The sequence below is a fragment of the Gigantopelta aegis genome, chromosome 15 (assembly GCF_016097555.1).
Source record: "Gigantopelta aegis isolate Gae_Host chromosome 15, Gae_host_genome, whole genome shotgun sequence".
In the NCBI taxonomy this organism is placed as follows: domain Eukaryota; kingdom Metazoa; phylum Mollusca; class Gastropoda; order Neomphalida; family Peltospiridae; genus Gigantopelta; species Gigantopelta aegis.
In genome coordinates this window covers 15,455,671-15,481,944 of record NC_054713.1, presented here as the reverse complement: position 1 = coordinate 15,481,944, position 26,274 = coordinate 15,455,671, and the positions used below count along the sequence as shown (strand labels likewise).

Genomic DNA, 26,274 nt, shown 5'->3' with positions numbered 1-26,274 from the left:
ATACATTACAGTATTAGCAAATTAATCCTAATTAATGTAATTTGTATAGTCAAAGCAATATATAAGTAAATCGGGTGGAAAGAAAATTAATAATCTAATTGTAGACAAGCAAATGTTGAACCTTACTGTCTATATACATTAGATTGTAAATTTTTCTTTTTCCTGATTTGCTTGAAAAGCATGTATATGATCAATTACCTAAAACCAAGTTTTCCCACATGAAAAACATTACTATTGAACCATGATTCTACTCGATACTTCCCTACAGATGAACCTGCTCAAACAGCCGCCTGTCTTATGAGGCCACTGTGTTTTCAAAACCTGTATTAATCAACCACTAATCCCAAGAATTGGCCACCTTAAGCTTACTATAGCTGTTTACATCATTTAACATGGTACAAACTAACCTGTATTACAGGAACTATAGGGTGTATACTACCAAATCAAATCCCATAGACGACAATAGTAACATATGTGGCTAAAACTCCTACCTGTAACGTATCAATCGACATAGACGCCACGGATATAAATACTACCACCCCTCACCCTTAAAGTGAATCACAAAAAAGTGGGTGTCAAGCTGCTCATTTCTGAGATAACGGGTAGCGTCTATGACTACCCTAGTTCCGCACAAAATCTGAGTACTTTTTTTTACAGGTACCCCATACATGTTCCAAGCACAAGGCTACTTGACACAGTGGTACTAGATGAAATAAAATTGCATACTTTTTTAGCCCAGATGAAACTAATTTTTTTTACAACCAACACACTCACATTTATAACCAATCACAGGACTTGTGGTGTTCACTTCTCTATCAAAAGTTCGGTGCACCTCGGACTTTGACCCAGCCGGAAGTTATTTGGTTTAGTACTACCTATACTCAGTTTTGTGTTTTGTTAAGATGTTGCTGAATAACAGACTAAAATACACATTTAAAATATATTTTATTTTCAGCATAAAATAATCTAGTGTCTCTATATATTGTATGCGTTTCCGATTGTTTTAAAATTTGTACTAGGTCAAAATTCATTTTAGTTCTTCTTTTTTTGTACCTACAAAATTATTGGCAAACCAAATCAATTTGCAGCACATGATTCATGGTAGACCTATATAAATGCTTAACACACTGTCGCTTTCATGCTGTATATTGTTACTGTAAGTTGCACAGTGTGAACACAACTTTAAAAAAAAAAGGTGGAAAGAAAACGTACACAAATTAAGATGATGACCAGAAAAACATTGAATATCCAGACACTGATATTCTAAACAAGAAAATATATTCAGAATGTAATTTTCATCGTTAAAATATTTTATCAGTCAGCAACATCTCACAATAGAAGCAAACTCGGGACAGTCCCTTTAAACAGCCACCTGTCCAAAGAGATCATTTTTATATTCAGGTGGCTGTTGACTGAAATGTGACTGAATTCTCTAACTACTGAATTAATATCTGTAAGTTTGGCAGTAAAGCGAACGTATATAATGTAAATGTTAAGTAGACAAGTATATGAGCATTTTCACAACAGCAAGATATTTGGCACAGAATGTAAAACAAGTATACATTGTTTGTTAATACATACATAAAAAGCTTCTCTGTCTGAAAATATAATTTGGGTACATGTATCAGACCTAGGAAATGCTATTTATCTACAGTTTTTACATCTAGCTCAGATTTAAAATTCACACTTAGAATTAATTCCAAAGTGTAACTTGAAAAACTATAGATTGTTTGCAATTTAGCCAATATGAAAGTGTGTAGACAATTTGTCTGCATCAAACACAAAACAGTCTATACAAACCAGTTCTGAAATACGTATTTTGGGAAAATTTATTATGAAAATATTTGCACAATTTAAGTTTGAATTTGGTGAATTTTATTCATTAAATCACAACCTGGTTTATTGTTGCATGACCTTTGATTGTAGGCATATTATTATAATAATAATAATAACAAAACTATCATCATTATTTTTAAAAGAAAATTATATAGTTAATATAATAATAATAAAAAAATAAAAAATAAAAAACCCTGTTAAATTCAAAGAGGTCAAAGTTTTTTTCTAACCATTGGTTCTAAATAAACTACTGTACCGGTATTATCATTTAAAAAAACAACAACAAAAAAACTTGAGAAACGAAAAAAAAACCCCACTGTTAAAGGTCCTATCTTCATTTCCAGTCCAGCTTAGAAATGTTGATCCCTAATAATAATCAGATTCCCTAGGTTTACAATAAAAAAATTAAAAATATAGTTTTGTTTAGAAAAATCTAAATTACACCAATAAAAATAGTAATCATAAATGTGTGTTTAAAAGCAGTTGTAGCAAAAATTTGCAGCATGTGTTACATAGTAGGGCTACACAAATGCTTAACATACACATGCTTTAATGTTGTCTATATATTAAATGCTTTTCTGATTGTTCTAAAAATTTGTACTAGGTCAAACTTCATTTTAGTTCCCAATATCTTCTTCTTCTTTTTTAAACAAAATTCTTAGAGTCCCTTTATAACTTGAATTCAATGAAATGTCTTTGAAATATTTCATATGGGTTTTTTAATTCAGTGCCTTTAATTTTAGTATCTTCTGCCTAAATAATAGAAGATATTTCACAAACATATAAACATGATACAGAAACCAACACCCATTACAAAAAGCAACATTTGATATAATCTATGTATACCCTTCCCCCAAAAACATTTCTTCTATTTACAATCTGCTTGCATTATTGGTTTTAAAAATAAACAATGTGGTTTGTATAAGGAATAAATGCATAGCTGCAAAAACTACTTGTGGTGAGAGATCTCATTTACACTATTTTAGTAAGATACAGTAGTAACACAATTATTCAGTCGTATCTCTGTACACAATGGAGTCCAGAACATGACCTTCTGACAATTGTTCAAGCAAACAACTACAACCAGTGTAATAGTATAAAATTTATTATGTTTAAATATGCTATTAAAAATGAGTCTAAACAACAAACATTCGAATACTATTTAGACAATTTATTTATTCAACAATAAATAAAAAAATTGGCATTTTTAAAGAATGATTGGATGAGAACAGGACCATTTTATAGTTAAGCCACACAAAATAAAAAATAACATTTTATGTAAAGTAACAATATTACAATAACATATTTGTATGAAGGAGGCATTAAAAAATAGATATAAGAATCCAAAAAAGCAGCTAATAATAACTAAAAGACAAGATTAATCAGACATTATTTTGGTTTTTATCATTTCATTGAAACATTGAACACATTAATTGTATATTCCGTAGAAATATTAGCACCAATTTTCAAATACTCTCTGTATTCATAGATCTACAAAGAATAGTACATCCTCATCAAACTGTATCTTTTAAGCACCAGTATTGCTATGGTAACACACGTTTGCTACAATATTGTGCACCAGTGTTACCATAGCAACACACTTTGGCTACAATATTTCGCACCAGTGCTTGCTACAAGAAAATTTAGTACTAATGTTACCATAGCAACACACTTTGGCTACAATATTTCGCACCAGTGCTTGCTACAAGAAAATTTAGTACTAATGTTACCATAGCAACACACTTTTGCTACCATATTTCACACCAGTGTTACCATAGCAACACACATTTGCTATAAAATTTAGTACCAATCATAGTGAACAGATTGTTACTTCTTCACTAAAAGATTCTTTGGTACATGAACGGCCACCGATTTAAGGATCCACGAAGGAGACCATGATGTATCTCGTTCCCTTGGTAACGTGGAGTCCTTCATGGTAGTGCGTCAGACGGCCAGGGTGCATGAACATCCACCCTTGTCGCAGGGATGTGACGCTGCAGTTGTAGCGGATGAATCGGCAACCACCGCCCTGTAAAAATAAAAACCACATTACCATTACAATGGCGACTATCTTTTATATGCACCATCCCACAGACGGGATAGCACATATCACAGCTTTTGATATACCAGCTGTGGTGCATTAGCTGGCCCAGTGGTAAAGCGCTCGCCTGATGCGCAGTCTCTCTGGGATCGATCCCCGTCGGTGGGTCCATTGGGCTATTTCTCGCTCCAGCCAGTGCACCACAACTGGTATATCAAAGGCTGTGGTATGTGCTATCCCGCCTGTGTGGGATGGTGAATATAAATGATCCCTTGCTACTAACAGAAAAATGTAGCAGGTTTTCTCTCTTAGATTATATGTCGAAATTACCAAATGTTTGACATCCAACAGCTGGTGATTAATAAATCTATGTGCTCTAGTCGTGTCATTAAAAAAAAAAAAAAAAAAACTTTTACTTTTACAACTGCAACTGTGTCGCAATTATCAAATGTCTCATACACAATAGCTGATCAATGTGTGCTAGTGGAATGAAAGATTAAGCATTTTGAGAGTACTGCTAAAGCAATACATGTCCCCTACCGGGCCCAACAAATTTCTGTATCTTCTAAGTTCAAGGGCCATAACTGAAAATTGGTAAATAGTCATGAAAGTCAAATTTGATCTGTAACAGTACATGTTAAAGCTACACAAAAAATTTCAGCTCAATATCTTGAAAACACATTTTTGTATCTTCTAAGTTCAAGGACCATAACTCTGTCAGAAATGTGTAAATCGCCACAAAAATGAAGTTTGATTTGTAAGAGTACATTATAAAGCTATACACAAAATTTCAGGTCCATTTCTCCAGGCTTTGTGAAAAAAAATCTGAAAACTTATGTGGGACAGACGGACAGATGGATGAACAGACAGACTGACAGATGGATGAACAGACAGACAAACGGACAGATGGATGAACAGACAGACAGACAGACAGATGGATGAACGGACAGACAGACCAGTAAGGGACTAATAGGAACAGGTTTAACGACTCTCCAGCAGAAATGAAAATTGGTTATTGGGTGGCAACAAAGTATATGAATGAATGAAAGTCGATACAAACGTTTTGTTGAAACAGTGTGTACTGAATAAATGTTTAAATTATATATTTTATATTTTAATACAGCCAAATTTTTAAATAGTTGTTTAATGACATGGAACACAAAGTTAACATCAATGAAACAAAGATACAAATTCTGAACCAAAAAAAAAGACTGAATCTTAGAAACACTAAGGGGCCGTCCATAATTTTCAACATTTTCACAAGCGTACAAACCGTACACTTTTGACCACCCCCTCCCTCCCCCCTAAAAGTGTACATCCCCAAATGAAAAATGTTGATCGACATTTTTCATTTTAAAAAAAAGTGTAAGCTGACCCCTTAACCCCCTCCCCCCTGCGTACAGTTTGTACGCTCGTGAAAATGTTTAAAATTATGGACAGCCCCTAAGAACACCACATCCACAATCTGTACACAATTTCATCATCTTATTACAGCGATTTACTTTATAAATTATGCATGTTCTACTATGCTGTTATAATAGTAGTCATTTATATAGGCTTATCATCTGTTTGCCAATCTACTTCATTTATTTGAATAAATATTGTTTAAAAAAAAAAAAAAAAAAATCACCTGAATAGAATAGTAAAAGGTATGTATATATACTCTTCAAAAGAAGAAACGCAAAACCACATTGTCGTAACATTTGGAGAATTGATTTAATTATTGAATGGTGAGTCCGATAATTACCAAATGTTGCAGGATTGTGCACAATTCACTCTAGTCCATTGTGAGTAAGTGATAGGACACACCACCAAGGTCAAGGTCATCTGGAGTCAATACCGGGTGTGGCCTCCGCGTGTGTTGACAACTGCCTGGCACCGCCTGCCCATTGAAGCAACCAGAGTACGGATGACGTCCCGGGGGATGATGGCCCACTCGGCCTGCAAGGCTGCTGCCAGCTCGGGCAGGGTCTGGGGCTGTGGTTGTCACTGTCGGAGGCGTCGGTCCAACTCGTCCCATAGATGCTCAATTGGGTTCAAATCCGGTGATGTCGATGGCCAAGGAAGGACATTAATGTTGTTGTTCTGTAGGAAAGCCGTTGTGAGACGTGCTGTGTGAGGCCTGGCGTTGTCATGTTGGAACACTGCGTTGGCGTTGGCCATAACTGGAACGATGTGTGGCCGGAGGATCTGGTCAATGTAGCCCTGTGCATTCAGGTTGCCCTGCACGTGGACCAGGTCAGTTCTGCCAGTGTGTGAGATGGCTGCCCACACCATGACACTACCCCCGCCGAATCTGTCCACTTCCTGCACGCAGTTTGCCGCATAACGTTCACCACGACGCCTATACACGCGACATCTTCCATCATGACGTCGGAGCAGAAATCGGGACTCGTCACTGAACCACACCTGTCTCCATCGCAGTTGAGGCCATTGTCGATGAATCTGGCACCACTGCAGTCGGAGTCGACGGTGTTGTGGTGTTAAGATGACACCTCGAACTGGACGTCTGGCACGAATTCCTACCTCAAGTAGGCGGTTCCGTGCGGTCTGGTCGGATATCCTGCGCAAACCTGGTATTGCTGCGGCTGTGGAGGTGGCAGTAGTCAATCGTTCCCGAAGGTGGCGTACCCGGATGTAGCGGTCCTGCCCGGGGGTAGTGACCCGTGGTCGACCGGATCTAGGGAGGTCACGTGTTGATCCATTTTGCTGGTAACGGTCCCACAGTCTGGAGATGGTGCTTGGGGACACATGGAATGCCCTGGCAACGGCCGTTCTGGATTCGCCTGCGTCTAGTCGGCCGATGGCATTGTTTCTCTGCGGTTCACTGAGACGTGGAATGTCCTGGATTGTCAACTGTCGGCCAGATACAGAGGCCAGGCAAGCGAACACCCTGCACTTTTATACTGTCGGTGTTCATGTTGCACGTGCAGACAACGCACGTGCAGTGGTGACATGGTTTGCATGTGGCTGCGTTTTTGCGAATATTCACATTTTGGAACTTTATTGTACAGTAGCTGCGTTTTATCGAATGTAACCGTGGGAATGTGTTTGGGACATGCAATGACCTTATATTCACAAAGCATGAACCGGTAGGAAACATAAAATCGGAATTATAACCCATTTGTACCCTTTTGCGTTTCTTTTTTTGAAGAGTATATATCACTGATCAATGCGTTAACTCATTTTAAAACATTTAAGAGAGACTGAGTCAGTAGCGAGTGTGTCCACCGTGAGCATTGATACAGGCCTGGAACCGTCATCTCATTGAGGCCACTAAACGTAGGAGAAAGTTCCTGGGAATGTCATTTTAGATCTGAGGAAGGATCAGCCGGAGTTCCTGCAGTGTTGTTGGAGGATTTGGAAGACGTCACAAGCGTCACTCCATTTCATCCCAGACATGATCGATTGGTGACAAATCTGGGGACCTGGCAGGCCAGGGTAGCACATCAACATTGTTCTGATTCAGATACTGCTACACAACTTTAGTAATGTGTGGTCTGGCTGCGAGGTCCCAGATTCAAACATCCCTATGACTCAGCATCTATCATTTTCACTGAGGCATGGCATGACGAAATTGCATGAAACAGGTCACTAATGATGTTTTTCTGACTTCTGAAGGCTGCACAGAGTGGCAATGATTTGCGATTGAATGTCTGGCCTTTTAAGGCGAACACTCGCTGTAACAACTGACTGGTTGCATTTCTTTGAGCTGACCGGCCTCGTTGGCGTCGTGGTTAGGCCATCGGTCTACAGGCTGGTAGGTACTGGGTTCGGATCCCAGTCGAGGCATGGGATTTTTAATCCAGATACCGACTCCAAACCCTGAGTGAGTGCTCCGCAAGGCTCAATGGGTAGGTGTAAACCACTTGCACCGACCAGTGATCCATAACTGGTTCAACAAAGGCCATGGTTTGTGCTATCCTGCCTGTGGGAAGCGCAAATAAAAGATCCCTTGCTGCTAATCGGAAAGAGTAGCCCATGTAGTGGCGACAGCGGGTTTCCTCTCAAAATCTGTGTGGTCTTTAACCATATGTCTGACGCCATATAACCGTAAATAAAATGTGTTGAGTGCGTCGTTAAATAAAACATTTCTTTGTTTCTTTCTTTGAGCTGTTTCATGCACATTTTCTCTGGTTTACATCCATAAATCCATTCACAAATTTATTACTCCAAACGAACCATGTCACAATAACTTTTGTCTTTTAGTATATTTGCCATTGTCATGGAGAAACTCATAAGAATTTTGAAACCCCTGCACCAAGGCGTGCAACAGCATTTGCAAAGGTGTGTTTGTTTATGGCATCTTACCTCAAAATCTACATTGACTCTGTTCAGAGCTAAGTTGATCGTGTAGGTAGATGAATCGTGATGCGGTCTCAAAAATGGCTGTTCATCTGGCCGGTATCTCACTACGAAATTCATCAACGCAGTAGGTGGCTGGAAAACAGAAGAAAAAAAATATATATATCAAAGGTGATTAATATTGGTTTAACGGCACTTCCGCACATTTTAAACTACGGGAAATACTAACAACTGGTTATTTCAACACTTGGGTCTAGAGAGAGAAAAAGGAAAATCTGCTCATAAAACTTGAGTCGGCAATTTGTTTGGAGTTGCCCAGTTTCCAAACCTGGCCTCCAAAGCTAGCAAGTCCAGGCTTATATTTCAACATTTTGTGCTAATTTTACTATAAAATCCACGGATGTGAGAGGCTGGAACAAAAAAGTTTACTACAACCGGGGTCCAAGGAAAATTGTTGTTTGCAACCCCTGGAACTGTCAAAAACTGCATTCAATGCTAACAAATTTAAACTGGTTATAACTTATAATATAAGGCACACATCAAAAACTTGAAACTCTGAAAACATGCAAATGAACCTTGTGTGGTCAACAGTATTGAACCTCATGGTTTTTTTTGTTTTTTTTTAGATGAAATGGAAAAGCGCATTTGGGCGTTTCCGCGTAGCTCTTACATCCCTGAAAATCTATCACTAGTGAGGTTTTGTTTGTCCCAGACGGTGCCTTATGGCTGGTATATCAAAGGCCACAGTTTGTGCTGTCTTGTTGATGGGTAAGAGCATATTAATACCCATATGGTTAAAAATATCTTGGTGCATATGAAAGTGATATATCCCACTAGAACAACAAGTGGGACGTAACACTTTATGACGTCATCGATTGGGGCACTACAACCTTACAGGAACGTCAACCCAACGAGGTGAGTAATATAAATTAAGATCTATGATGGGTAATCTGGGGCGTAGCCAGAGAGGAAAAAATGCTGAGGCAAACCCAGACCTGTAAAATAAATATCAGTGTCATGGGAAAAATAAAATAAATCTGGGGAAATTCCAGACGATGCAAGTGCCTCGTCTGCCTCATGCTGGCTACGCCATTGGTAATAAACAGGATATTAAACTCACTACCAATTCGTATCCTGTTTATGCCCCTCGTGAAATAATTTTTGTCGTCAATTGAAAATTATTTAACTCGGGACATAAACATGATACAAAATGGAAGCTTGTTTAATATCTTATAAATAGATCCCTTGATGCTATTCTGTAGAAGTATGATACCGCTCGTTGTAACAGCAGTTTGTTCTCTCACTGTTTAGACCAAGTATTACAGTAATAACCATGTTAGATCCCAAATAGCTGCAGTTTAAAGTGTGCTGAGGTGCTGTTTAAATATTCCTTACCTCAGAGATTTGTTTTTCATGTAGATTTTCTTCTTTTTTCCCCACACCTCCATTTCGGTTATCACTTTTGATGTCCATCTCTTCTTTTTGTCACCAGAGAACCTACCTGTCAACTCTTGTAGTTCAGATTCTGTCGTCATGGCACCTACCTATTAACTTCTTAATATTTCACAACACATCCAAGTCCTTGTCTCTCCAACAACAATCTCATAATCACACCAATTTCCAGTAGTTGTCTTGTGTTCATCCATCCGTCCGTCAGTTTCATTCATTCATTCATTAATTCAATATAATATACTGTGATATCACTTTTTTTCATGGTGGTCGAACATTTGTTTAATTCGTGGACTAGCGTAGTCAACAAAAATAAAATATATGCATACATTTAAAACAAATTTATGATTCATGAATTTAAGTATGCAACGAAATGTGTATTTTAGCAATTCAAGCCCACAAAAATAATGCATTTTACAATATCTCTCTTATGGTCACTGCATCACAAACCTTCTACTTTCATTCATTCATTATAATATATATATATCTCTTATGGTCACTACTCACATACCTACTATTTTCCAGCAGTTGTCTTGTGTTCATTCATTCATTCATTCATTCATTCATTCATTCATTCATTCATTCACTCACTCATTCGTTAAATCAATTATTCATTCACTCATTCTATTTCTGTGCTTATATCCAATTAAGGTTCAAGCATGCTGTCCTGGCTACACACCTCAGCTATCTGGGCTGTTTATTCAGGACAGTGGGTTAGTTGTTAGTGCGATAGAAATAGTGATGACCTTATAATGGTACACCTCTCCAATGAGCTGTTAAAGCTTGCTCTGGGTGGACCTGTAAAAAACACTGCAGTACTGACAGATATGTTAATTGTATAACCTTAAAGAAACTGTCCCGAATTTGCTGTCGTTGTTAACATGTTTTCAACTAACAAAGCATTTTAATGACTGAAATTACATATGTTAAATACATTTTCTTTAGATCTGGGCGGTATACTGTCAATACCGATTTACTATATCGTGCAAATTTAAAAAGTATTGAAAAATGTTTCCACGCCATTTAGTAAAGCACTAACAATATATCTGATGAATGCAAAATGGATTGGGTATAAATCAGACGAGAGCCTTGTGTTTGGAATTTAATTTTATTTAGATGAAATTAGCAGGTGAGCCTCAACTCGGGCATGCATTTAAAGCCAAATATACTGAAAATACTGCTCGATATCGGTATCGCGTCAATACCAAACACCATACCGATACCGAGGTACAAGTAAATCACCCTCAAAATACTGATACCAAACCTCAATTTTCAATACCGCTCAGCTCTAATTTTCTTGTTCAGAAAATAAAATAAAGTTTGAGAAAACACAAGCATTAGGACAATCAGAGAATATAAAATCACTGGTATTCTAAACAAGAAAAAGAATAAATATTAAATTTAATTTTAATCATTAAAACGGCCAACACAAGACAAGTCTCTTTAAGGTTTTACAACACAAGACAAGTCTCTTTAAGGTTTTACAACACAAGACAAGTCTCTTTAAAGTTTTACAACTTTCCCCATGTCTGATGGAGAATTTAACTTTTAGTTGTTACATTGCTAAATACAGGGCTCATCAAAGTGAAATGTATCACAAAATACTTGTAGGTTATTCACAAACGGAACATTTAATTCTGTAACCACCGATTGTATTGTCAGATTACGGTGACCATTTAATCATTTACAAAGCAGAGTGATAAACTGCTATTAGCGGATTATCATTGGTCAGGGCTTCTAGATTATGATAGCCCCACTCCCATGGCTAGTGATATTCAATGTTGGGCTAGTAAATAACTACTATTACCATGCCTGGCGGGGCTTAACCCTGGCACTGTCTAATGGTCTGGGGACAGTAAAAAAAAATATTAAAAAATAATAATAATAAAATGCCTGTAGCCCCACTCCCATGGCTAGTGATATTCAATGTTGGGCTAGTAAATAATTACTATTGCCATGCTCAACGGGTAGTGAATTTTTTTGTTGTTGTCAATGTTGTTTTGTAAATATGAATATCTTGCCCCCACCCTCCAATGTTAGTGTTTTAAAGCTCTACCTCCCTCTTTAGGTGACATATCTGATTATTACTATTATTTATTAAAAACTGTATTAACTTAAAGTAAAGTAGGGCCAGTAAATTTTTAATCATGGATAGTAAATATTTTAAATCACTGATCCCAAGCCCTGCATAAGACTGATTTGATTTGAAAAACTTTAAAATATATATTTCAAATGGGGTTTTTCGTGTTTTTTTACATATATATTATTTTCAATGCAGTATGTACCTACTATTTTTTGAAATGAGAAATTTAACATCTTAAAAAGATTGTGAATAATTACAAACTGCAAATTTGTTATGAAAAATTTGGAATAAATGTAATTTCTCTACTTTTTAAAATGAATTGCAAGATAACAATAAAAACAGGTTAATGCTGTAAGATAAAGGGTTTAATGAAAAGACTTGACATGTTCCCCATTCTCACCCTATGTGAAAGAAAGAAAATGTTTTATTTAATGACGCACTCAACACATTTTATTTATGGTTATATGGCGTCAGACATATGGTTAAGGACCACACAGATATTGAAACCCACTGTCGCCACTGCATAGGCTACTCTTTTCCATTAGCAGCAAGGGGTCTTTTATATGCACCATCCCACAGACAGGATAATACATACCGTGGTCTTTGATACACCAGTCGTGGAGCACTGGCTGGAATGAGAAATAGACCAATGGGCCCACCGCACATCACACGAGTGCTCTATCACTGGGCTACGTCCTGTCCCTCTAACTCTATTTGAGTCTAGTCTCTTAAGACTTTTATAAGCATGAGGCCTGGTCCGAAAGTTCCAGCAGCTAAAATTTGGTGGTCACGTTTTCTGGTCATATGATCAAATCATTTTTTGTGGTTGAAAATGCACTTCAATGTATTAAATAAAATAAATTTAAAATATAATTTTTTCAAATTTCGGATTTGTTTTTTTTTTAGAAGTAATCCAATATAAGAAATGAACTTCGCTGAGCCCTGTAATTTTTGCATGCATGCAGTCTCTGTTTCCCCCCTAAAAGACACTCACATCGGAAAAATATCCTATGAATTCTTTCTGCTGCAACGGCATAATGTAGACTTTCAAAAAGTGAAGCCAGTGTTTCTCCATTCCAATCTGACGCATGTGAATATCGACTGTGGGAACGTTTTCGTATCCGCCGGGGAGACGGGGATCCTAGAAAACAAAAAACCGACTTACATCACTAACATAGCCCTGAAAGTAGCGTTGTTGCAATGGCTTGATGTAGGTTTTCAAGAACTGCAGCCACTGTTGTTCCATTCTAATCTGTTTCATGTGGATGTCAACAGTTGGAACATTCTCGTAGCCCCCATCCAGACGGTTATCCTTCAAAGAGAACAGTCTTTCAGTTGATTAACAAAGTTTATTACTTGACAAAGTTTATTCTATACAATAATTGTGTTAATATAGGCACCCCACCACCATTTGTTGTGTCATTTGATTGACAAAGTTTATTCTATACAGTAATTTCTTAATATAGGCACCCCACCATCATTTGTTGTGTCTTTACATGACAAAGTTTATTCTATACAGTAATTTCTTAATATAGGCACCCCACCACCAGTTGTGTCATTATTTGACAAAGTTTATTCTATACAGTAATTTCTTAATATAGGCACCCCATCATTTGTTGTGTCGTTACTTGACAAAGTTTATTCTATACAGTAATTTCTTAATATAGGCACCCCACCATCATTTGTTGTGTCATTATTTGACAAAGTTTATTCTATACAGTAATTTCTTAATATAGGCAGCCCACTACCATTTGTTGTGTCGTTACTTGACAAAGTTTATTCTATACAGTAATTTCTTAATATAGGCACCCCACCATCATTTGTAGCGACATTACTTGACAAAGTTTATTCTATACAGTAATTTTGTTAATAAAGGCACCCCACCATCATTTGTTGTGTTGTTACTTGACAAAGTTTATTCTATACAGTAATTTCTTAATATAGGCACCCCATCATTTGTTGTGTTGTTACTTGACAAAGTTTATTCTATACAGTCATTTCTTAATATAGGCACCCCATCACCATTTGTTGTGTCTTTACATGACAAACTTTATTCTACACAGTAATTTCTTAATATAGGCAGCCCCCCATCATTTGTTGTGTCGTTACATGACAAAGTTTATTCTATACAGTAATTTCTTAATATAGGCACCCCACCACCATTTGTTGTGTCTTTACATGACAAACTTTATTCTACACAGTAATTTCTTAATATAGGCACCCCATCATTTGTTGTGTCTTTACATGACAAACTTTATTCTACACAGTAATTTCTTAATATAGGCACCCCATCAGTTGTTGTGTCGTTACTTGACAAACTTTATTCTATACAGTAATTTTGTTAATATAGGCACCCCAGCACCATTTGTTGTGTCGTTACTTGACAAAGTTTACTCTATACAGTAATTTCTTAATATAGGCACCCCACATTATTAAGCACTTTAATTTATACAGTAATAGGCAACCCAGCACCATTTGTTGTGTCATTACTTGACAAAGTTTACTCTATACAGTAATTTTGTTAATATAGGCACCCCAGCACCATTTGTTGTGTCGTTACATGACAAACTTTATTCTATACAGTAATTTTGTTAATATAGGCACCCCACCACCATTTGTTGCGTCGTTACTTGACAAACTTTATTCTATACAGTAATTTTGTTAATATAGGCACCCCAGCACCATTTGTTGCGTCGTTACTTGACAAAGTTTATTCTATACAGTAATTTCTTAATATAGGCACCCCACCACCATTTGTTGCGTCGTTACTTGACAAAGTTTACTCTATACAGTAATTTTGTTAATATAGGCACCCCACCACCATTTGTTGTGTCGTTACTTGACAAAGTTTATTCTATACAGTAATTTTGTTAATATAGGCACCCCACCACCATTTGTTGCGTCGTTACTTAACAAACTTTATTCTATACAGTAATTTTGTTAATATAGGCACCCCCCATCATTTGTTGTGTCGTTACATGACAAAGTTTATTCTATACAGTAATTTCTTAATATAGGCACCCCCACCATTTGTTGTGTCTAGGCACCCCAGCACCATTTGTCGTTACATGACAAACTTTATTCTACACAGTAATTTTGTTAATATAGGCACCCCAGCACCATTTGTTGTGTCGTTACTTGACAAAGTTTACTCTATACAGTAATTTCTTAATATAGGCACCCCACATTATTAAGCACTTTAATTTATACAGTAATAGGCAACCCAGCACCATTTGTTGTGTCATTACTTGACAAAGTTTACTCTATACAGTAATTTTGTTAATATAGGCACCCCAGCACCATTTGTTGTGTCGTTACATGACAAACTTTATTCTATACAGTAATTTTGTTAATATAGGCACCCCACCACCATTTGTTGCGTCGTTACTTGACAAACTTTATTCTATACAGTAATTTTGTTAATATAGGCACCCCAGCACCATTTGTTGCGTCGTTACTTGACAAAGTTTATTCTATACAGTAATTTGTTAATATAGGCACCCCACCACCATTTGTTGCGTCGTTACTTGACAAAGTTTACTCTATACAGTAATTTTGTTAATATAGGCACCCCACCACCATTTGTTGTGTCGTTACTTGACAAAGTTTATTCTATACAGTAATTTTGTTAATATAGGCACCCCATCACCATTTGTTGTGTCGTTACATGACAAACTTTATTCTACACAGTAATTTCTTAATATAGGCACCCCATCATTTGTTGTGTCGTTACATGACAAAGTTTATTCTATACAGTAATTTCTTAATATAGGCACCCCACCATTTGTTGTGTCTTTACATGACAAACTTTATTCTACACAGTAATTTCTTAATATAGGCACCCCATCATTTGTTGTGTCTTTACATGACAAACTTTATTCTATACAGTAATTTCTTAATATAGGCACCCCACCATTTGTTGTGTCGTTACTTGACAAACTTTATTCTATACAGTAATTTTGTTAATATAGGCACCCCAGCACCATTTGTTGTGTCGTTACTTGACAAAGTTTACTCTATACAGTAATTTCTTAATATAGGCACCCCACATTATTAAGCACTTTAATTTATACAGTAATAGGCAACCCAGCACCATTTGTTGTGTCGTTACTTGACAAAGTTTACTCTATACAGTAATTTTGTTAATATAGGCACCCCAGCACCATTTGTTGTGTCGTTACATGACAAACTTTATTCTATACAGTAATTTTGTTAATATAGGCACCCCACCACCATTTGTTGCGTCGTTACTTGACAAATTTGTTGTGTCGTTTATTCTATACAGTAATTTTGTTAATATAGGCACCCCAGCACCATTTGTTGCGTCGTTACTTGACAAAGTTTATTCTATACAGTAATTTCTTAATATAGGCACCCCACCACCATTTGTTGCGTCGTTACTTGACAAAGTTTACTCTATACAGTAATTTTGTTAATATAGGCACCCCACCACCATTTGTTGTGTCGTTACTTGACAAAGTTTATTCTATACAGTAATTTTGTTAATATAGGCACCCCACCACCATTTGTTGCGTCGTTACTTAACAAACTTTATTCTATACAGTAATTGTGTTAATATAGGCACCCCACCATCACTTGTTGTGTCGTTACTTGACAAAGTTTACTCTATACAGTAATTTTGTTAATATAGGCACCCCAGCACCATTTGTTGTGTCGTTACTTGACAAAGTTTACTCTATACAGTAATTTTGTTAATATAGGCACCCCACCACCATTTGTTGTGTCGTTACTTGACAAAGTTTACTCTATACAGTAATTGTGTTAATATAGGCACCCCACCACCATTTGTTGTGTCGTTACTTGACAAAGTTTACTCTATACAGTAATTTTGTTAATATAGGCACCCCACCACCATTTGTTGTGTCGTTACTTGACAAAGTTTACTCTATACAGTAATTTTGTTAATATAGGCACCCCAGCACCATTTGTTGTGTCGTTACATGACAAAGTTTACTCTATACAGTAATTTTGTTAATATAGGCACCCCAGCACCATTTGTTGTGTCGTTACTTGACAAAGTTTACTCTATACAGTAATTTTGTTAATATAGGCACCCCAGCACCATTTGTTGTGTCGTTACTTGACAAAGTTTACTCTATACAGTAATTGTGTTAATATAGGCACCCCACCACTATTTGTTGTGTCGTTACTTGACAAAGTTTACTCTATACAGTAATTGTGTTAATATAGGCACCCCACCACCATTTGTTGTGTCCTTACATGACAAACTTTATTCTATACTGTAATTTTGTTAATATAGGCACCCCACCACCATTTGTTGTGTCGTTACTTGACAAAGTTTATTCTACGATGTGCACACTTTATGACTCCGCGTAGTAATACTTTCAAAAAGTGAAATTCCATAATACATTTGAAAAGCTGAATGTATTAGACATGTAGTTATTTTTAAAATCCTCATCCTGATGAATGGAAAAAGTAATTTTTGTTTGACAATTAATGGATTTGTTTTTGGAGGGGGCGGGGGGTAATAAAATTCTTTGAAATTGGGAGCATCAAAGCCGATCCAGCCATCGAAGTGATTGTGATGTTTTCACCAACTTTTTCTTCTGTCTGGTAGATGGTCTGTGAAGCTGAGGTACTCAAGCAGAATGAATAAAGCGAGTGAGACAAAAGTTAGTTTATTTTGTGTAACCACACCACTAGAGCACATTGATTAATTAATCATCAGCTATTGGATGTCAACCATTTGATAATTCTGACATATAGGACTTCTTCAAAAGAAACTTGCTAAATTTTTTCCATTAGCAGAAAGGGATCTTTTGTATGCATTTCCCACAGACAGAACAGCACATACCACTGCCTCTGATATACCAATCATGGTGCACTGGTTAAGATGGGAAAAACAATTAGAAAATGGATTTGATCCTTTGATACAAGCACTTTAGGGGAGTGCTCTACTGAATGATCTAGATCCCGTTCCCAGTAAGCAAGACATTGTAAGACAGATTTAGAGAGTGGAAAGATCAAGACCATAGTCAACACATTGTACTTGTATAATGCATGCAGTACATTTACTATTTCATATTTAGTTATATTTCACATATGAAGATTATTTCATGTACCGTATATCTTCGCCTGTAAGTCGATCTCGGCTATAAGTCGAGTCCCTAATTTCAAGCCCTGAAAACGTATTTTTTTATTGTCCCGTTTATAAGTCGACCCATGAAAAACAACTTATAAATATTGAAGTATTTCTTATTTTCAGCACATAAGAACAATAATATACAATATTTGAACAAAAGAAAATTATTTTACAAACTTCAGTTTTCACGTTTTGTACATCGCAATCAAACTACATAGCATCAAAACGAAACATTCCCTTAGTTGATAGTGAAAGCTGTTTGACTGTCACCGTATAGCACTGTACAGCATGGTTTTGTGCACAGACAACAACTTTATTTATAAACACTGACAACAGATCACTACGATAAAACTGAAAGTATCAGTTAATCACATGTTTTGCCGCCATATTAATACATGTAAGGAGGACAACTCTGGAAAGTACACTGGTTTTGTACCAAATGATGTATGTCCCTATTGCTCTAGTGAACTGTAGAGATCAGTCTAATCTGTTTTAAGGGAAAGCTCAGTAATATTCATGAAGTTAATCACCGACAAAACATTGTTTGAACAACCATTAATGCCAGTGACCAGATTTCAAAATAAACTCAGGCAACAGGTAGTTAGTACTGTTTACATTTTTGCTATTAGTGATGACTGTTATTTTAACTAAGTGGACTGTTCTCTTGGCATGTGAGAGATCGCACACCTTTTTGCATAACCGAAACCGTTCTAATGCCAAAAAAAAGGTTATACAAAATAAATGTCAAATTAACATATTTGAGTATAAATACAGGGCAAACTTCAACAATAAAACTTGTAAAATAATCCCCAAAACGGTAATATTTTTGGGTGAATTTTTTTTACCCTCTTATAAGTCGACCCCCCGAGTTATAAAATAATTTTGGGGTGAAAAAAATTCGACTTATAGGCGAAGATATACGGTATTCATATAATGCATGCAGTATATTAACCATGTCATATTTAATCATCTTTCACATATGAACATTATTTTATGTGTTTTTATATTGTATGCAGTATCTTAACTTTTTCATATTTAGTTATATATCACATATAAAGATTATTTCATTTATTCATATATTGCATGCAGTATATTAACGTTTTCATATTTAATAATCTTACACATATGAACATTATTTTAAATGTTTCATATATTGCATGCAGTGCATTCACTATTTCATATTCGGTTATCTTTCACATATGAACATTATCTTATTTATTCATTAAATTTTTTTTTTTTTTAAATATCTAAACAAATGTTATACATTTGTATGATTTTTGTAAAACATTAATCCAGTAGTCTAAAGGGTTAATACTGTGGTGGATATTTTGTCAAACATTAATCCAGTAGTCTAAAAGGTTAATACTGTGGTGGATATTTTGTCAAACATTAATCCAGTAGTCTAAAAGGTTAATACTGTGGTGGATATTTTGTCAAACATTAATCCAGTAGTCTAAAAGGTTAATACTGTGGTGGATATTTTGTCAAACATTAATCCAGTAGTCTAAAAGGTTAATACTGTGGTGGATATTTTGTCAAACATTAATCCAGTAGTCTAAAAGGTTAATACTGTGGTGGATATTTTGTCAAACAATAATCCAGTAGTCTAAAAGGTTAATACTGTGGTGGATATTTTGTCAAACATTAATCCAGTAGTCTAAAAGGTTAATACTGTGGTGGATATTTTGTCAAACAATAATCCAGTAGTCTAAAAGGTTAATACTGTGGTGGATATTTTGTCAAACAATAATCCAGTAGTCTAAAAGGTTAATACTGTGGTGGATATTTTGTCAAACAATAATCCAGTAGTCTAAAAGGTTAATACTGTGGTGGATATTTTTGTAAAACATTAATCCAGTAGTCTAAAAGCTTAATACTGTGGTGGATATTTTTGTAAAACATTAATCCAGTAGTCTAAAAGCTTAATACTGTGGTGGATATTTTGTCAAACATTAATCCAGTAGTCTAAAAGCTTAATACTGTGGTGGATATTTTGTCAAACATTAATCCAGTAGTCTAAAAGGTTAATACTGTGGTGGATATTTTGTCAAACATTAATCCAGTAGTCTAAAAGGTTAATACTGTGGTGGATATTTTGTCAAACAATAATCCAGTAGTCTAAAAGGTTAATACTGTGGTGGATATTTTGTCAAACATTAATCCAGTAGTCTAAAAGGTTAATATTGTGGTGGATATTTTGTCAAATTTATTACTATAAAGGAAAGGAAAGGAAATGTTTTATTTAACGACGCACTCAACACATTTTATTTACGGTTATATGGCGTCGGACATATGGTTATGGACCACACAGATATTGAGATAGGAAACCTGCTGTCACCACTTCATTGGCTACTCTTTCCGATTAACAGCAAGGGATCATTTATATGCACCATCCCACAGACAGGATAGCACATACCACAGCCTTTGTTACACCAGCTGTGGAGCACTGGCTGGAACAAGAAATAGCCCAATGGGACCACCGACGGGGATCGATCCTAAACCGACCGCGCATCAAGCGAATGCTTTACCATTGGGCTACGCCTTATTACTATAGTGCACATATCATTAGAAAGGTTATTATTTCTGCTGCTGTGGATTTGTTTGTAAATAATTAAATTTTTGAGATCACCCTCATGGGGCCGACTCTGTCCATTGATAAATTCACCATTTACTTTTTTTTCGTGTTTTTTTTATAACTAATTTTAATATTTGGCTTATAAAATTTTCTTAAATTAACCAAATTAAAAATTAATTAAAGTTTCATGTCTTACATTTGTATTTAATAGATGCATCATTAAACGTTTCTTCTAACCTAACGAGCGAATTACCTGAGCCAGGTAAAAGTTATAAATACTCACCTTGTTTTTTCCACCAGACCACTGGCCGTAGTTTTCCATTTCCTCCACTAGTTGATTACAGTACTGAGGTGTGAACATAGCAAACCAAAACACATCGGGACACGGCTGAAATCAAAAAATAAAATAAAATGTGTTCTAGTATACTTCATGACACAATATGGAGATGGGGAAAACAACAAACTAAAACAGGTTGGGGCATGTATTTAGTTATCCTTTTACAAACACAATCTGGAGATGGGGAAAACAACAAACTAAAACAGGTTGGAGCATGTATTTAGTTATCCTTTTACAAACACAATGTGGAGATGGGGAAAACAACAAACTAAAACAAGTTGGGGCATGTATTTAGTTATCCTTTTACAAACACAATGTGGAGATGGGGAAAACAACAAACTAAAACAGGTTGGGGCATGTATTTAGTTATCCTTTTACAAACACAATGTGGAGATGGGGAAAACAACAAACTAAAACAGGTTGGGGCATGTATTTAGTTATCCTTTTACAAACACAATGTGGAGATGGGGAAAACAACAAACTAAAACAGGTTGGGGCATGTATTTAGTTATCCTTTTACAAACACAATGTGGAGATGGGGAAAACAACAAACTAAAACAGGTTGGGGCATGTATTTAGTTATCCTTTTACAAACACAATGTGGAGATGGGGAAAACAACAAACTAAAACATGTTGGGGCATGTATTTAGTTATCCTTTTACAAACACATGTGGAGATGGGGAAAACAACAAACTAAAACATGTTGGGGCATTTAGTTATCCTTTTACAAACACAATGTGGAGATGGGGAAAACAACAAACTAAAACAGGTTGGGGCATGTATTTAGTTATCCTTTTACAAACACAATGTGGAGATGGGGAAAACAGTAAACCAAAACATGTTGGGGCATGTATTTAGTTATCCTTTTACAAACACAATGTGGAGATGGGGAAAACAGTAAACCAAAACAGGTTGGGGCATGTATTTAGTTATCCTTTTACAAACACAATGTGGAGATGGGGAAAACAGCAAACCAAAACATGTTGGGGCATGTATTTAGTTATCCTTTTACAAACACAATGTGGAGATGGGGAAAACAGCAAACCAAAACAAGTTGGGGCATGTATTTAGTTATCCTTTTACAAACACAATGTGGAGATGGGGAAAACAGTAAACCAAAACAAGTTGGGGCATGTATTTAGTTATCCTTTTACAAACACAATGTGGAGATGGGGAAAACAGCAAACCAAAACAAGTTGGGGCATGTATTTAGTTATCCTTTTACAAACACAATGTGGAGATGGGGAAAACAGTAAACCAAAACAAGTTGGGGCATGTATTTAGTTATCCTTTTACAAACACAATGTGGAGATGGGGAAAACAGCAAACCAAAACAAGTTGGGGCATGTATTTAGTTATCCTTTTACAAACACAATGTGGAGATGGGGAAAACAGTAAACCAAAACATGTAGGGAATGTATTTAGTTATCCTGTTACAAACACAATGTGGAGATGGGGAAAACAGCAAACCAAAACAAGTTGGGACATGTATTTAATTATCCTTTTACAAACACAATGTGGAGATGGGGAAAATAGCAAACCAAAACAAGTTGGGACATGTATTTAATTATCCTTTTACAAACACAATGTGGCGATGGGGAAAAACTGCAAACCAAAAAAAGTTGGGACATGTATTTAATTATCCTTTTACAAACACAATGTGGAGATGGGGGAAAACAGCAAACCAAAACAAGTTGGGACATGTATTTAATTATCCTTTTACAAACACAATGTGGAGATGGGGAACAAACCAAAGCAACATGTATTTAGTTATCCCTTTACAAACCAATGTGGAGATGGGGAAAACAGCAAACCAAAACAAGTTGGGGCATGTATTTAGTTATCAGAAAGAAATGTTTTATTTAACGACGCACTCAACACATTTTATTTACGGTTATATGGCATCAGACATATGGTTAAGGACCACACAGATTTTGAGAGGAAACCCGCTGTCGCCACTTCATGGGCTACTCTTCCGATTAGCAGCAAGGGATCTTTTATTTGCGCTTCCCACAGGCAGGATAGCACAAACCATGGCCTTTGTTGAACCAGTTATGGATCACTGGTCGGTGCAAGTGGTTTACACCTACCCATTGAGCCTTGCGGAGCACTCACTCAGGGTTTGCAGTCGGTATCTGAATTAAAAATCCCATGCCTCACCTGGGATCCGAACCCAGTACCTACCAGCCTGTTGACCGATGGCCTAACCACGACGCCACTGAGGCCGGTGTATTTAGTTATCATGTCACACCCTATCATTTATCAGATTAGCTAATTGCAAAGTTTTATACAAAGTGGTCACAACATTTAGACTTTGGCTATTAAAATATTACTTAAATTGACCACTTTTTAATAATTTTCAAGAAAAGACTCTACAAATCGAAAAATTGGTTGAACAAAAATCTAGTCCAGTCCCAAGCTCTGTTCAGTCTTATTCGATGGTTCACAAATCTTTATAAGACTGAGTCTTACTTGTTCATTGACGTATCCTGCCTCTAACTGTCGTGAATAATTCTCGTGGACGTAGCGATTACTCCAATCCTGAACAAACAAAAAAAATCATGGTATTATTGACACACAGTTATTTTTTAAATTTAATATTTATTATTAATAAACAGTGAAACCTGTCCTGGTGACCACCTGTTATAAGCAGTCACCTAAATCGGATCCCAAATCACTAAAATATCTGTATTAAGCAACCACCATAAATGTTTATCATTATATAAAAAGGGATATTTTAACAACAGCAATAAGGTGCAGCAAATAACCAATCTTCACACCTTCAGCAATGCTATTACCCATTCAGTCCCGAAATCTCAGCTGTGTATCAATTAAGAAAGTATGACTGTGGAGTGCATCTAATTGTCTCTGGGCTGCCTACGCTTGACATATGTGGATTCACTTACTATGACAATACACCGTATGAAGTAGGAACTAAATAATTAAATGGAAAAAGAAAACTTGTTGAGAACAGTTAATTTAATACATTCCATATGCATTTTTTCTGAAGGAGGTGACATGTCAAAAGTTAATAACTGTGAAGCACACATCCGTTAATTAACAGTACAGATGGTAAAACAAGAAAAAACAACAAATGTTTTAGATATAATGTATCTGTCATCCAGTTAATTAAAAAAATAATATATGTCTTTGTGAAATGAAAGAGAGGGTATTAATAATTCTTTGAAACCACTCTATTTTGTATTTGACAGTACTAAATAATAAAAAATAAAAAAAAAAAAAAAAAAAAAAAAAAATTTAAAATTAAAGCCTAGTACTGACCAGCTCATTTTCAAAGATCTGGTAAAGTTCTTCATGAAGATGTGTTGTATCATAACCGTCGCTATTCGTCTGGTGTCCAAAATGTACTTGGTTTGTTACAAACATAAACGTTCCCTGAAAATAAAAATTGTTTGTGTTTCAATGTTTAATTTTTTTAATGTTTCATGACATAATTGTTGATGTTCATCTGGTGTCCAAAATGCACTTGGATCAGTCACAAACATTACCTGGAAATAAAAATAGTATGTGTTTTAATGTTTCATATCATAAAATTTATCACTGATTGTGTTGTGTTCAAAATGCACTTGGTTCGTCAAACATAAATGTTCCCTGGAATTAAAAATTGTTTGTGTGTTAATGTTTCATGTCATAAAATTTGTCACTGCTTGTGGAGTGATCGAAATATACTTCGTTTGTCAAAAATATAAACAATGTCATATCATAATATGACCCGACAAAGATGGGTTTATAATAAACAACAGCCACCTGTTCTTTAAGAAGTCTACAGAAAGACATGTCTGGATCCATACTGTACTTTGTAAATCCGTCCCTTGGTTTATTACTCACCTGTTCTCTGAGAAGTCTACAGAAAGACAAGTCTGATCCATACTGTACTGTGTAAATCCGTCCCTTGGTTTATTACCCACCTGTTCTCTGGAAGTCTACAGATAGACAGATCCAGTACAATCCGTCCCTGGTTTATTACCCACCTGTTCTCTGAGATGTTTACAGATAGACATGTCTGATCCACATTGTACTGTGTAAATCCGTCCCTTGGTTTATTACCCACCTGTTCTCTGAGATGTCTACAGATAGACATGTCTGATCCATATTGTACTGTGTAAATCCGTCCCTTGGTTTATTACCCACCTGTTCTCTGAGAAGTCTACAGAAAGACATGTCTTATCCATGTTGTACTGTGTAAGTCCATCCCTTGGTTTATTACCCACCTGTTCTCTGAGAAGTCTACAGAAAGACATGTCTTATCCATGTTGTACTGTGTAAGTCCATCCCTTGGTTTATTACCCACCTGTTCTCTGAGAAGTCTGCAGAAAGACATGTCTGGATCCATGTCGTACTCTGTAAATGCGTCCCTCATCTCTTTCAAACGATGACCTTGGATCAGGTAGGAGATGCTTACAAAAGGAACATTCCACAATCCTCTGAAAAATACAAACAATTATCAGAAGTCTTTTTCATCTTTATATTCGAGGAAAGTTCACAAGTACCAATGGACAGGTTACCACAAATTACGGATCTTGTAACTTATAGGTTACGACACATTTATCAAGTTTACAATTCTTATTACTATGACTACAAAATCCCTGCACAGACACAAATATTTTGCTCCACTGTTCTCATTGTACTGGTACTTGTATATCCATATTATATAGAGAATAATACATAAGTGGCCGTTAGATACCATTTATCTTACGAGTTGTTTTAAAATGTATCTAATGAGCAAAAGTGAGTTTGATACATTTTTAAAAAAAAAGTTGTAAGATAAATGGATAAATGGTATCTAATGGTTACAAATGTATTATTCTATTTCTTACATATCCTGAAAAACCAGGTTTTAAGTAAATTTTAACATCTTTGTCAACTATAAAAGTTATTTACAGCCCTTGCACTTATGCGACACAGACAAATGATTGTCAGGTTAACTATATGTCATAGAGCAATCGATTTCGATAGTGCTGTTTTTTTCATTGGATGTATGGCATTGGTGACCTGGTCATTACCTAGGAGCAGCTTAATTGTTAACACACATACATATATGTAAATAAGTATGTGTTATCAAAAATAATGATTGATGTTCTCACAAGCAGGTGTGTAAGAAATTCAAATAGCACACATTTGATAAAAATGAGGCAGTGTATTTTTAGTTTAATAAGATTTTGTCAGGAACAAAGTATGACATATGGTAATCTTCTGGTAATCTCAAACAACTATTTTTTACTTATTTACGATGCCCGATACTACTTACCTTTTGGTTAATTCCACTATTTCATGGTAATCCATTGACCGTGCATAGAATCCATTGTCACCTATGGCACCCCAGAAGTTTGACCACAATTTGGCAGGACGAACCAACAATGGTGCAATCACAGTTCTAAAAAAATAAGAATATTTAATTTTGATTAGTAACATATTTTAAAATATATTTTTTGTATACATTAAAAACTATGTACAATTTACCCATATCGACCACTTTTGAAATAAAACAAAAAAGTGACAATTT

General features: G+C 35.8%; 1 protein-coding gene across 2 annotated transcripts in view; it reads right to left on the bottom strand.

Moving 5' to 3' along the window:
• Positions 1 to 772: 772 nt before the first annotated feature.
• LOC121390029 (multifunctional procollagen lysine hydroxylase and glycosyltransferase LH3-like) overlaps positions 773 to 26,274 on the bottom strand; it is a 46,416-nt gene continuing 20,914 nt past the window's right edge. Inside the window, exons 13-21 of one of the 2 annotated variants that reach the window (XR_005960144.1) lie at positions 26,020 to 26,145; positions 25,063 to 25,195; positions 24,033 to 24,146; positions 23,223 to 23,291; positions 20,697 to 20,801; positions 12,709 to 12,855; positions 8,189 to 8,317; positions 3,625 to 3,865; positions 773 to 3,581 (exon numbers count right to left, since the gene is read on the bottom strand). Coding sequence is in view for 1 of the 2 variants with exons in the window: in XM_041521731.1 (XP_041377665.1) it covers positions 3,710 to 3,865; positions 8,189 to 8,317; positions 12,709 to 12,855; positions 20,697 to 20,801; positions 23,223 to 23,291; positions 24,033 to 24,146; positions 25,063 to 25,195; positions 26,020 to 26,145 (979 nt within the window). In the remaining variant the exon portion in view is untranslated. Of the gene's footprint in view, positions 3,866 to 8,188; positions 8,318 to 12,708; positions 12,856 to 20,696; positions 20,802 to 23,222; positions 23,292 to 24,032; positions 24,147 to 25,062; positions 25,196 to 26,019; positions 26,146 to 26,274 lie in introns of both variants that reach the window. The other variant, XM_041521731.1, reaches the window with a different exon arrangement.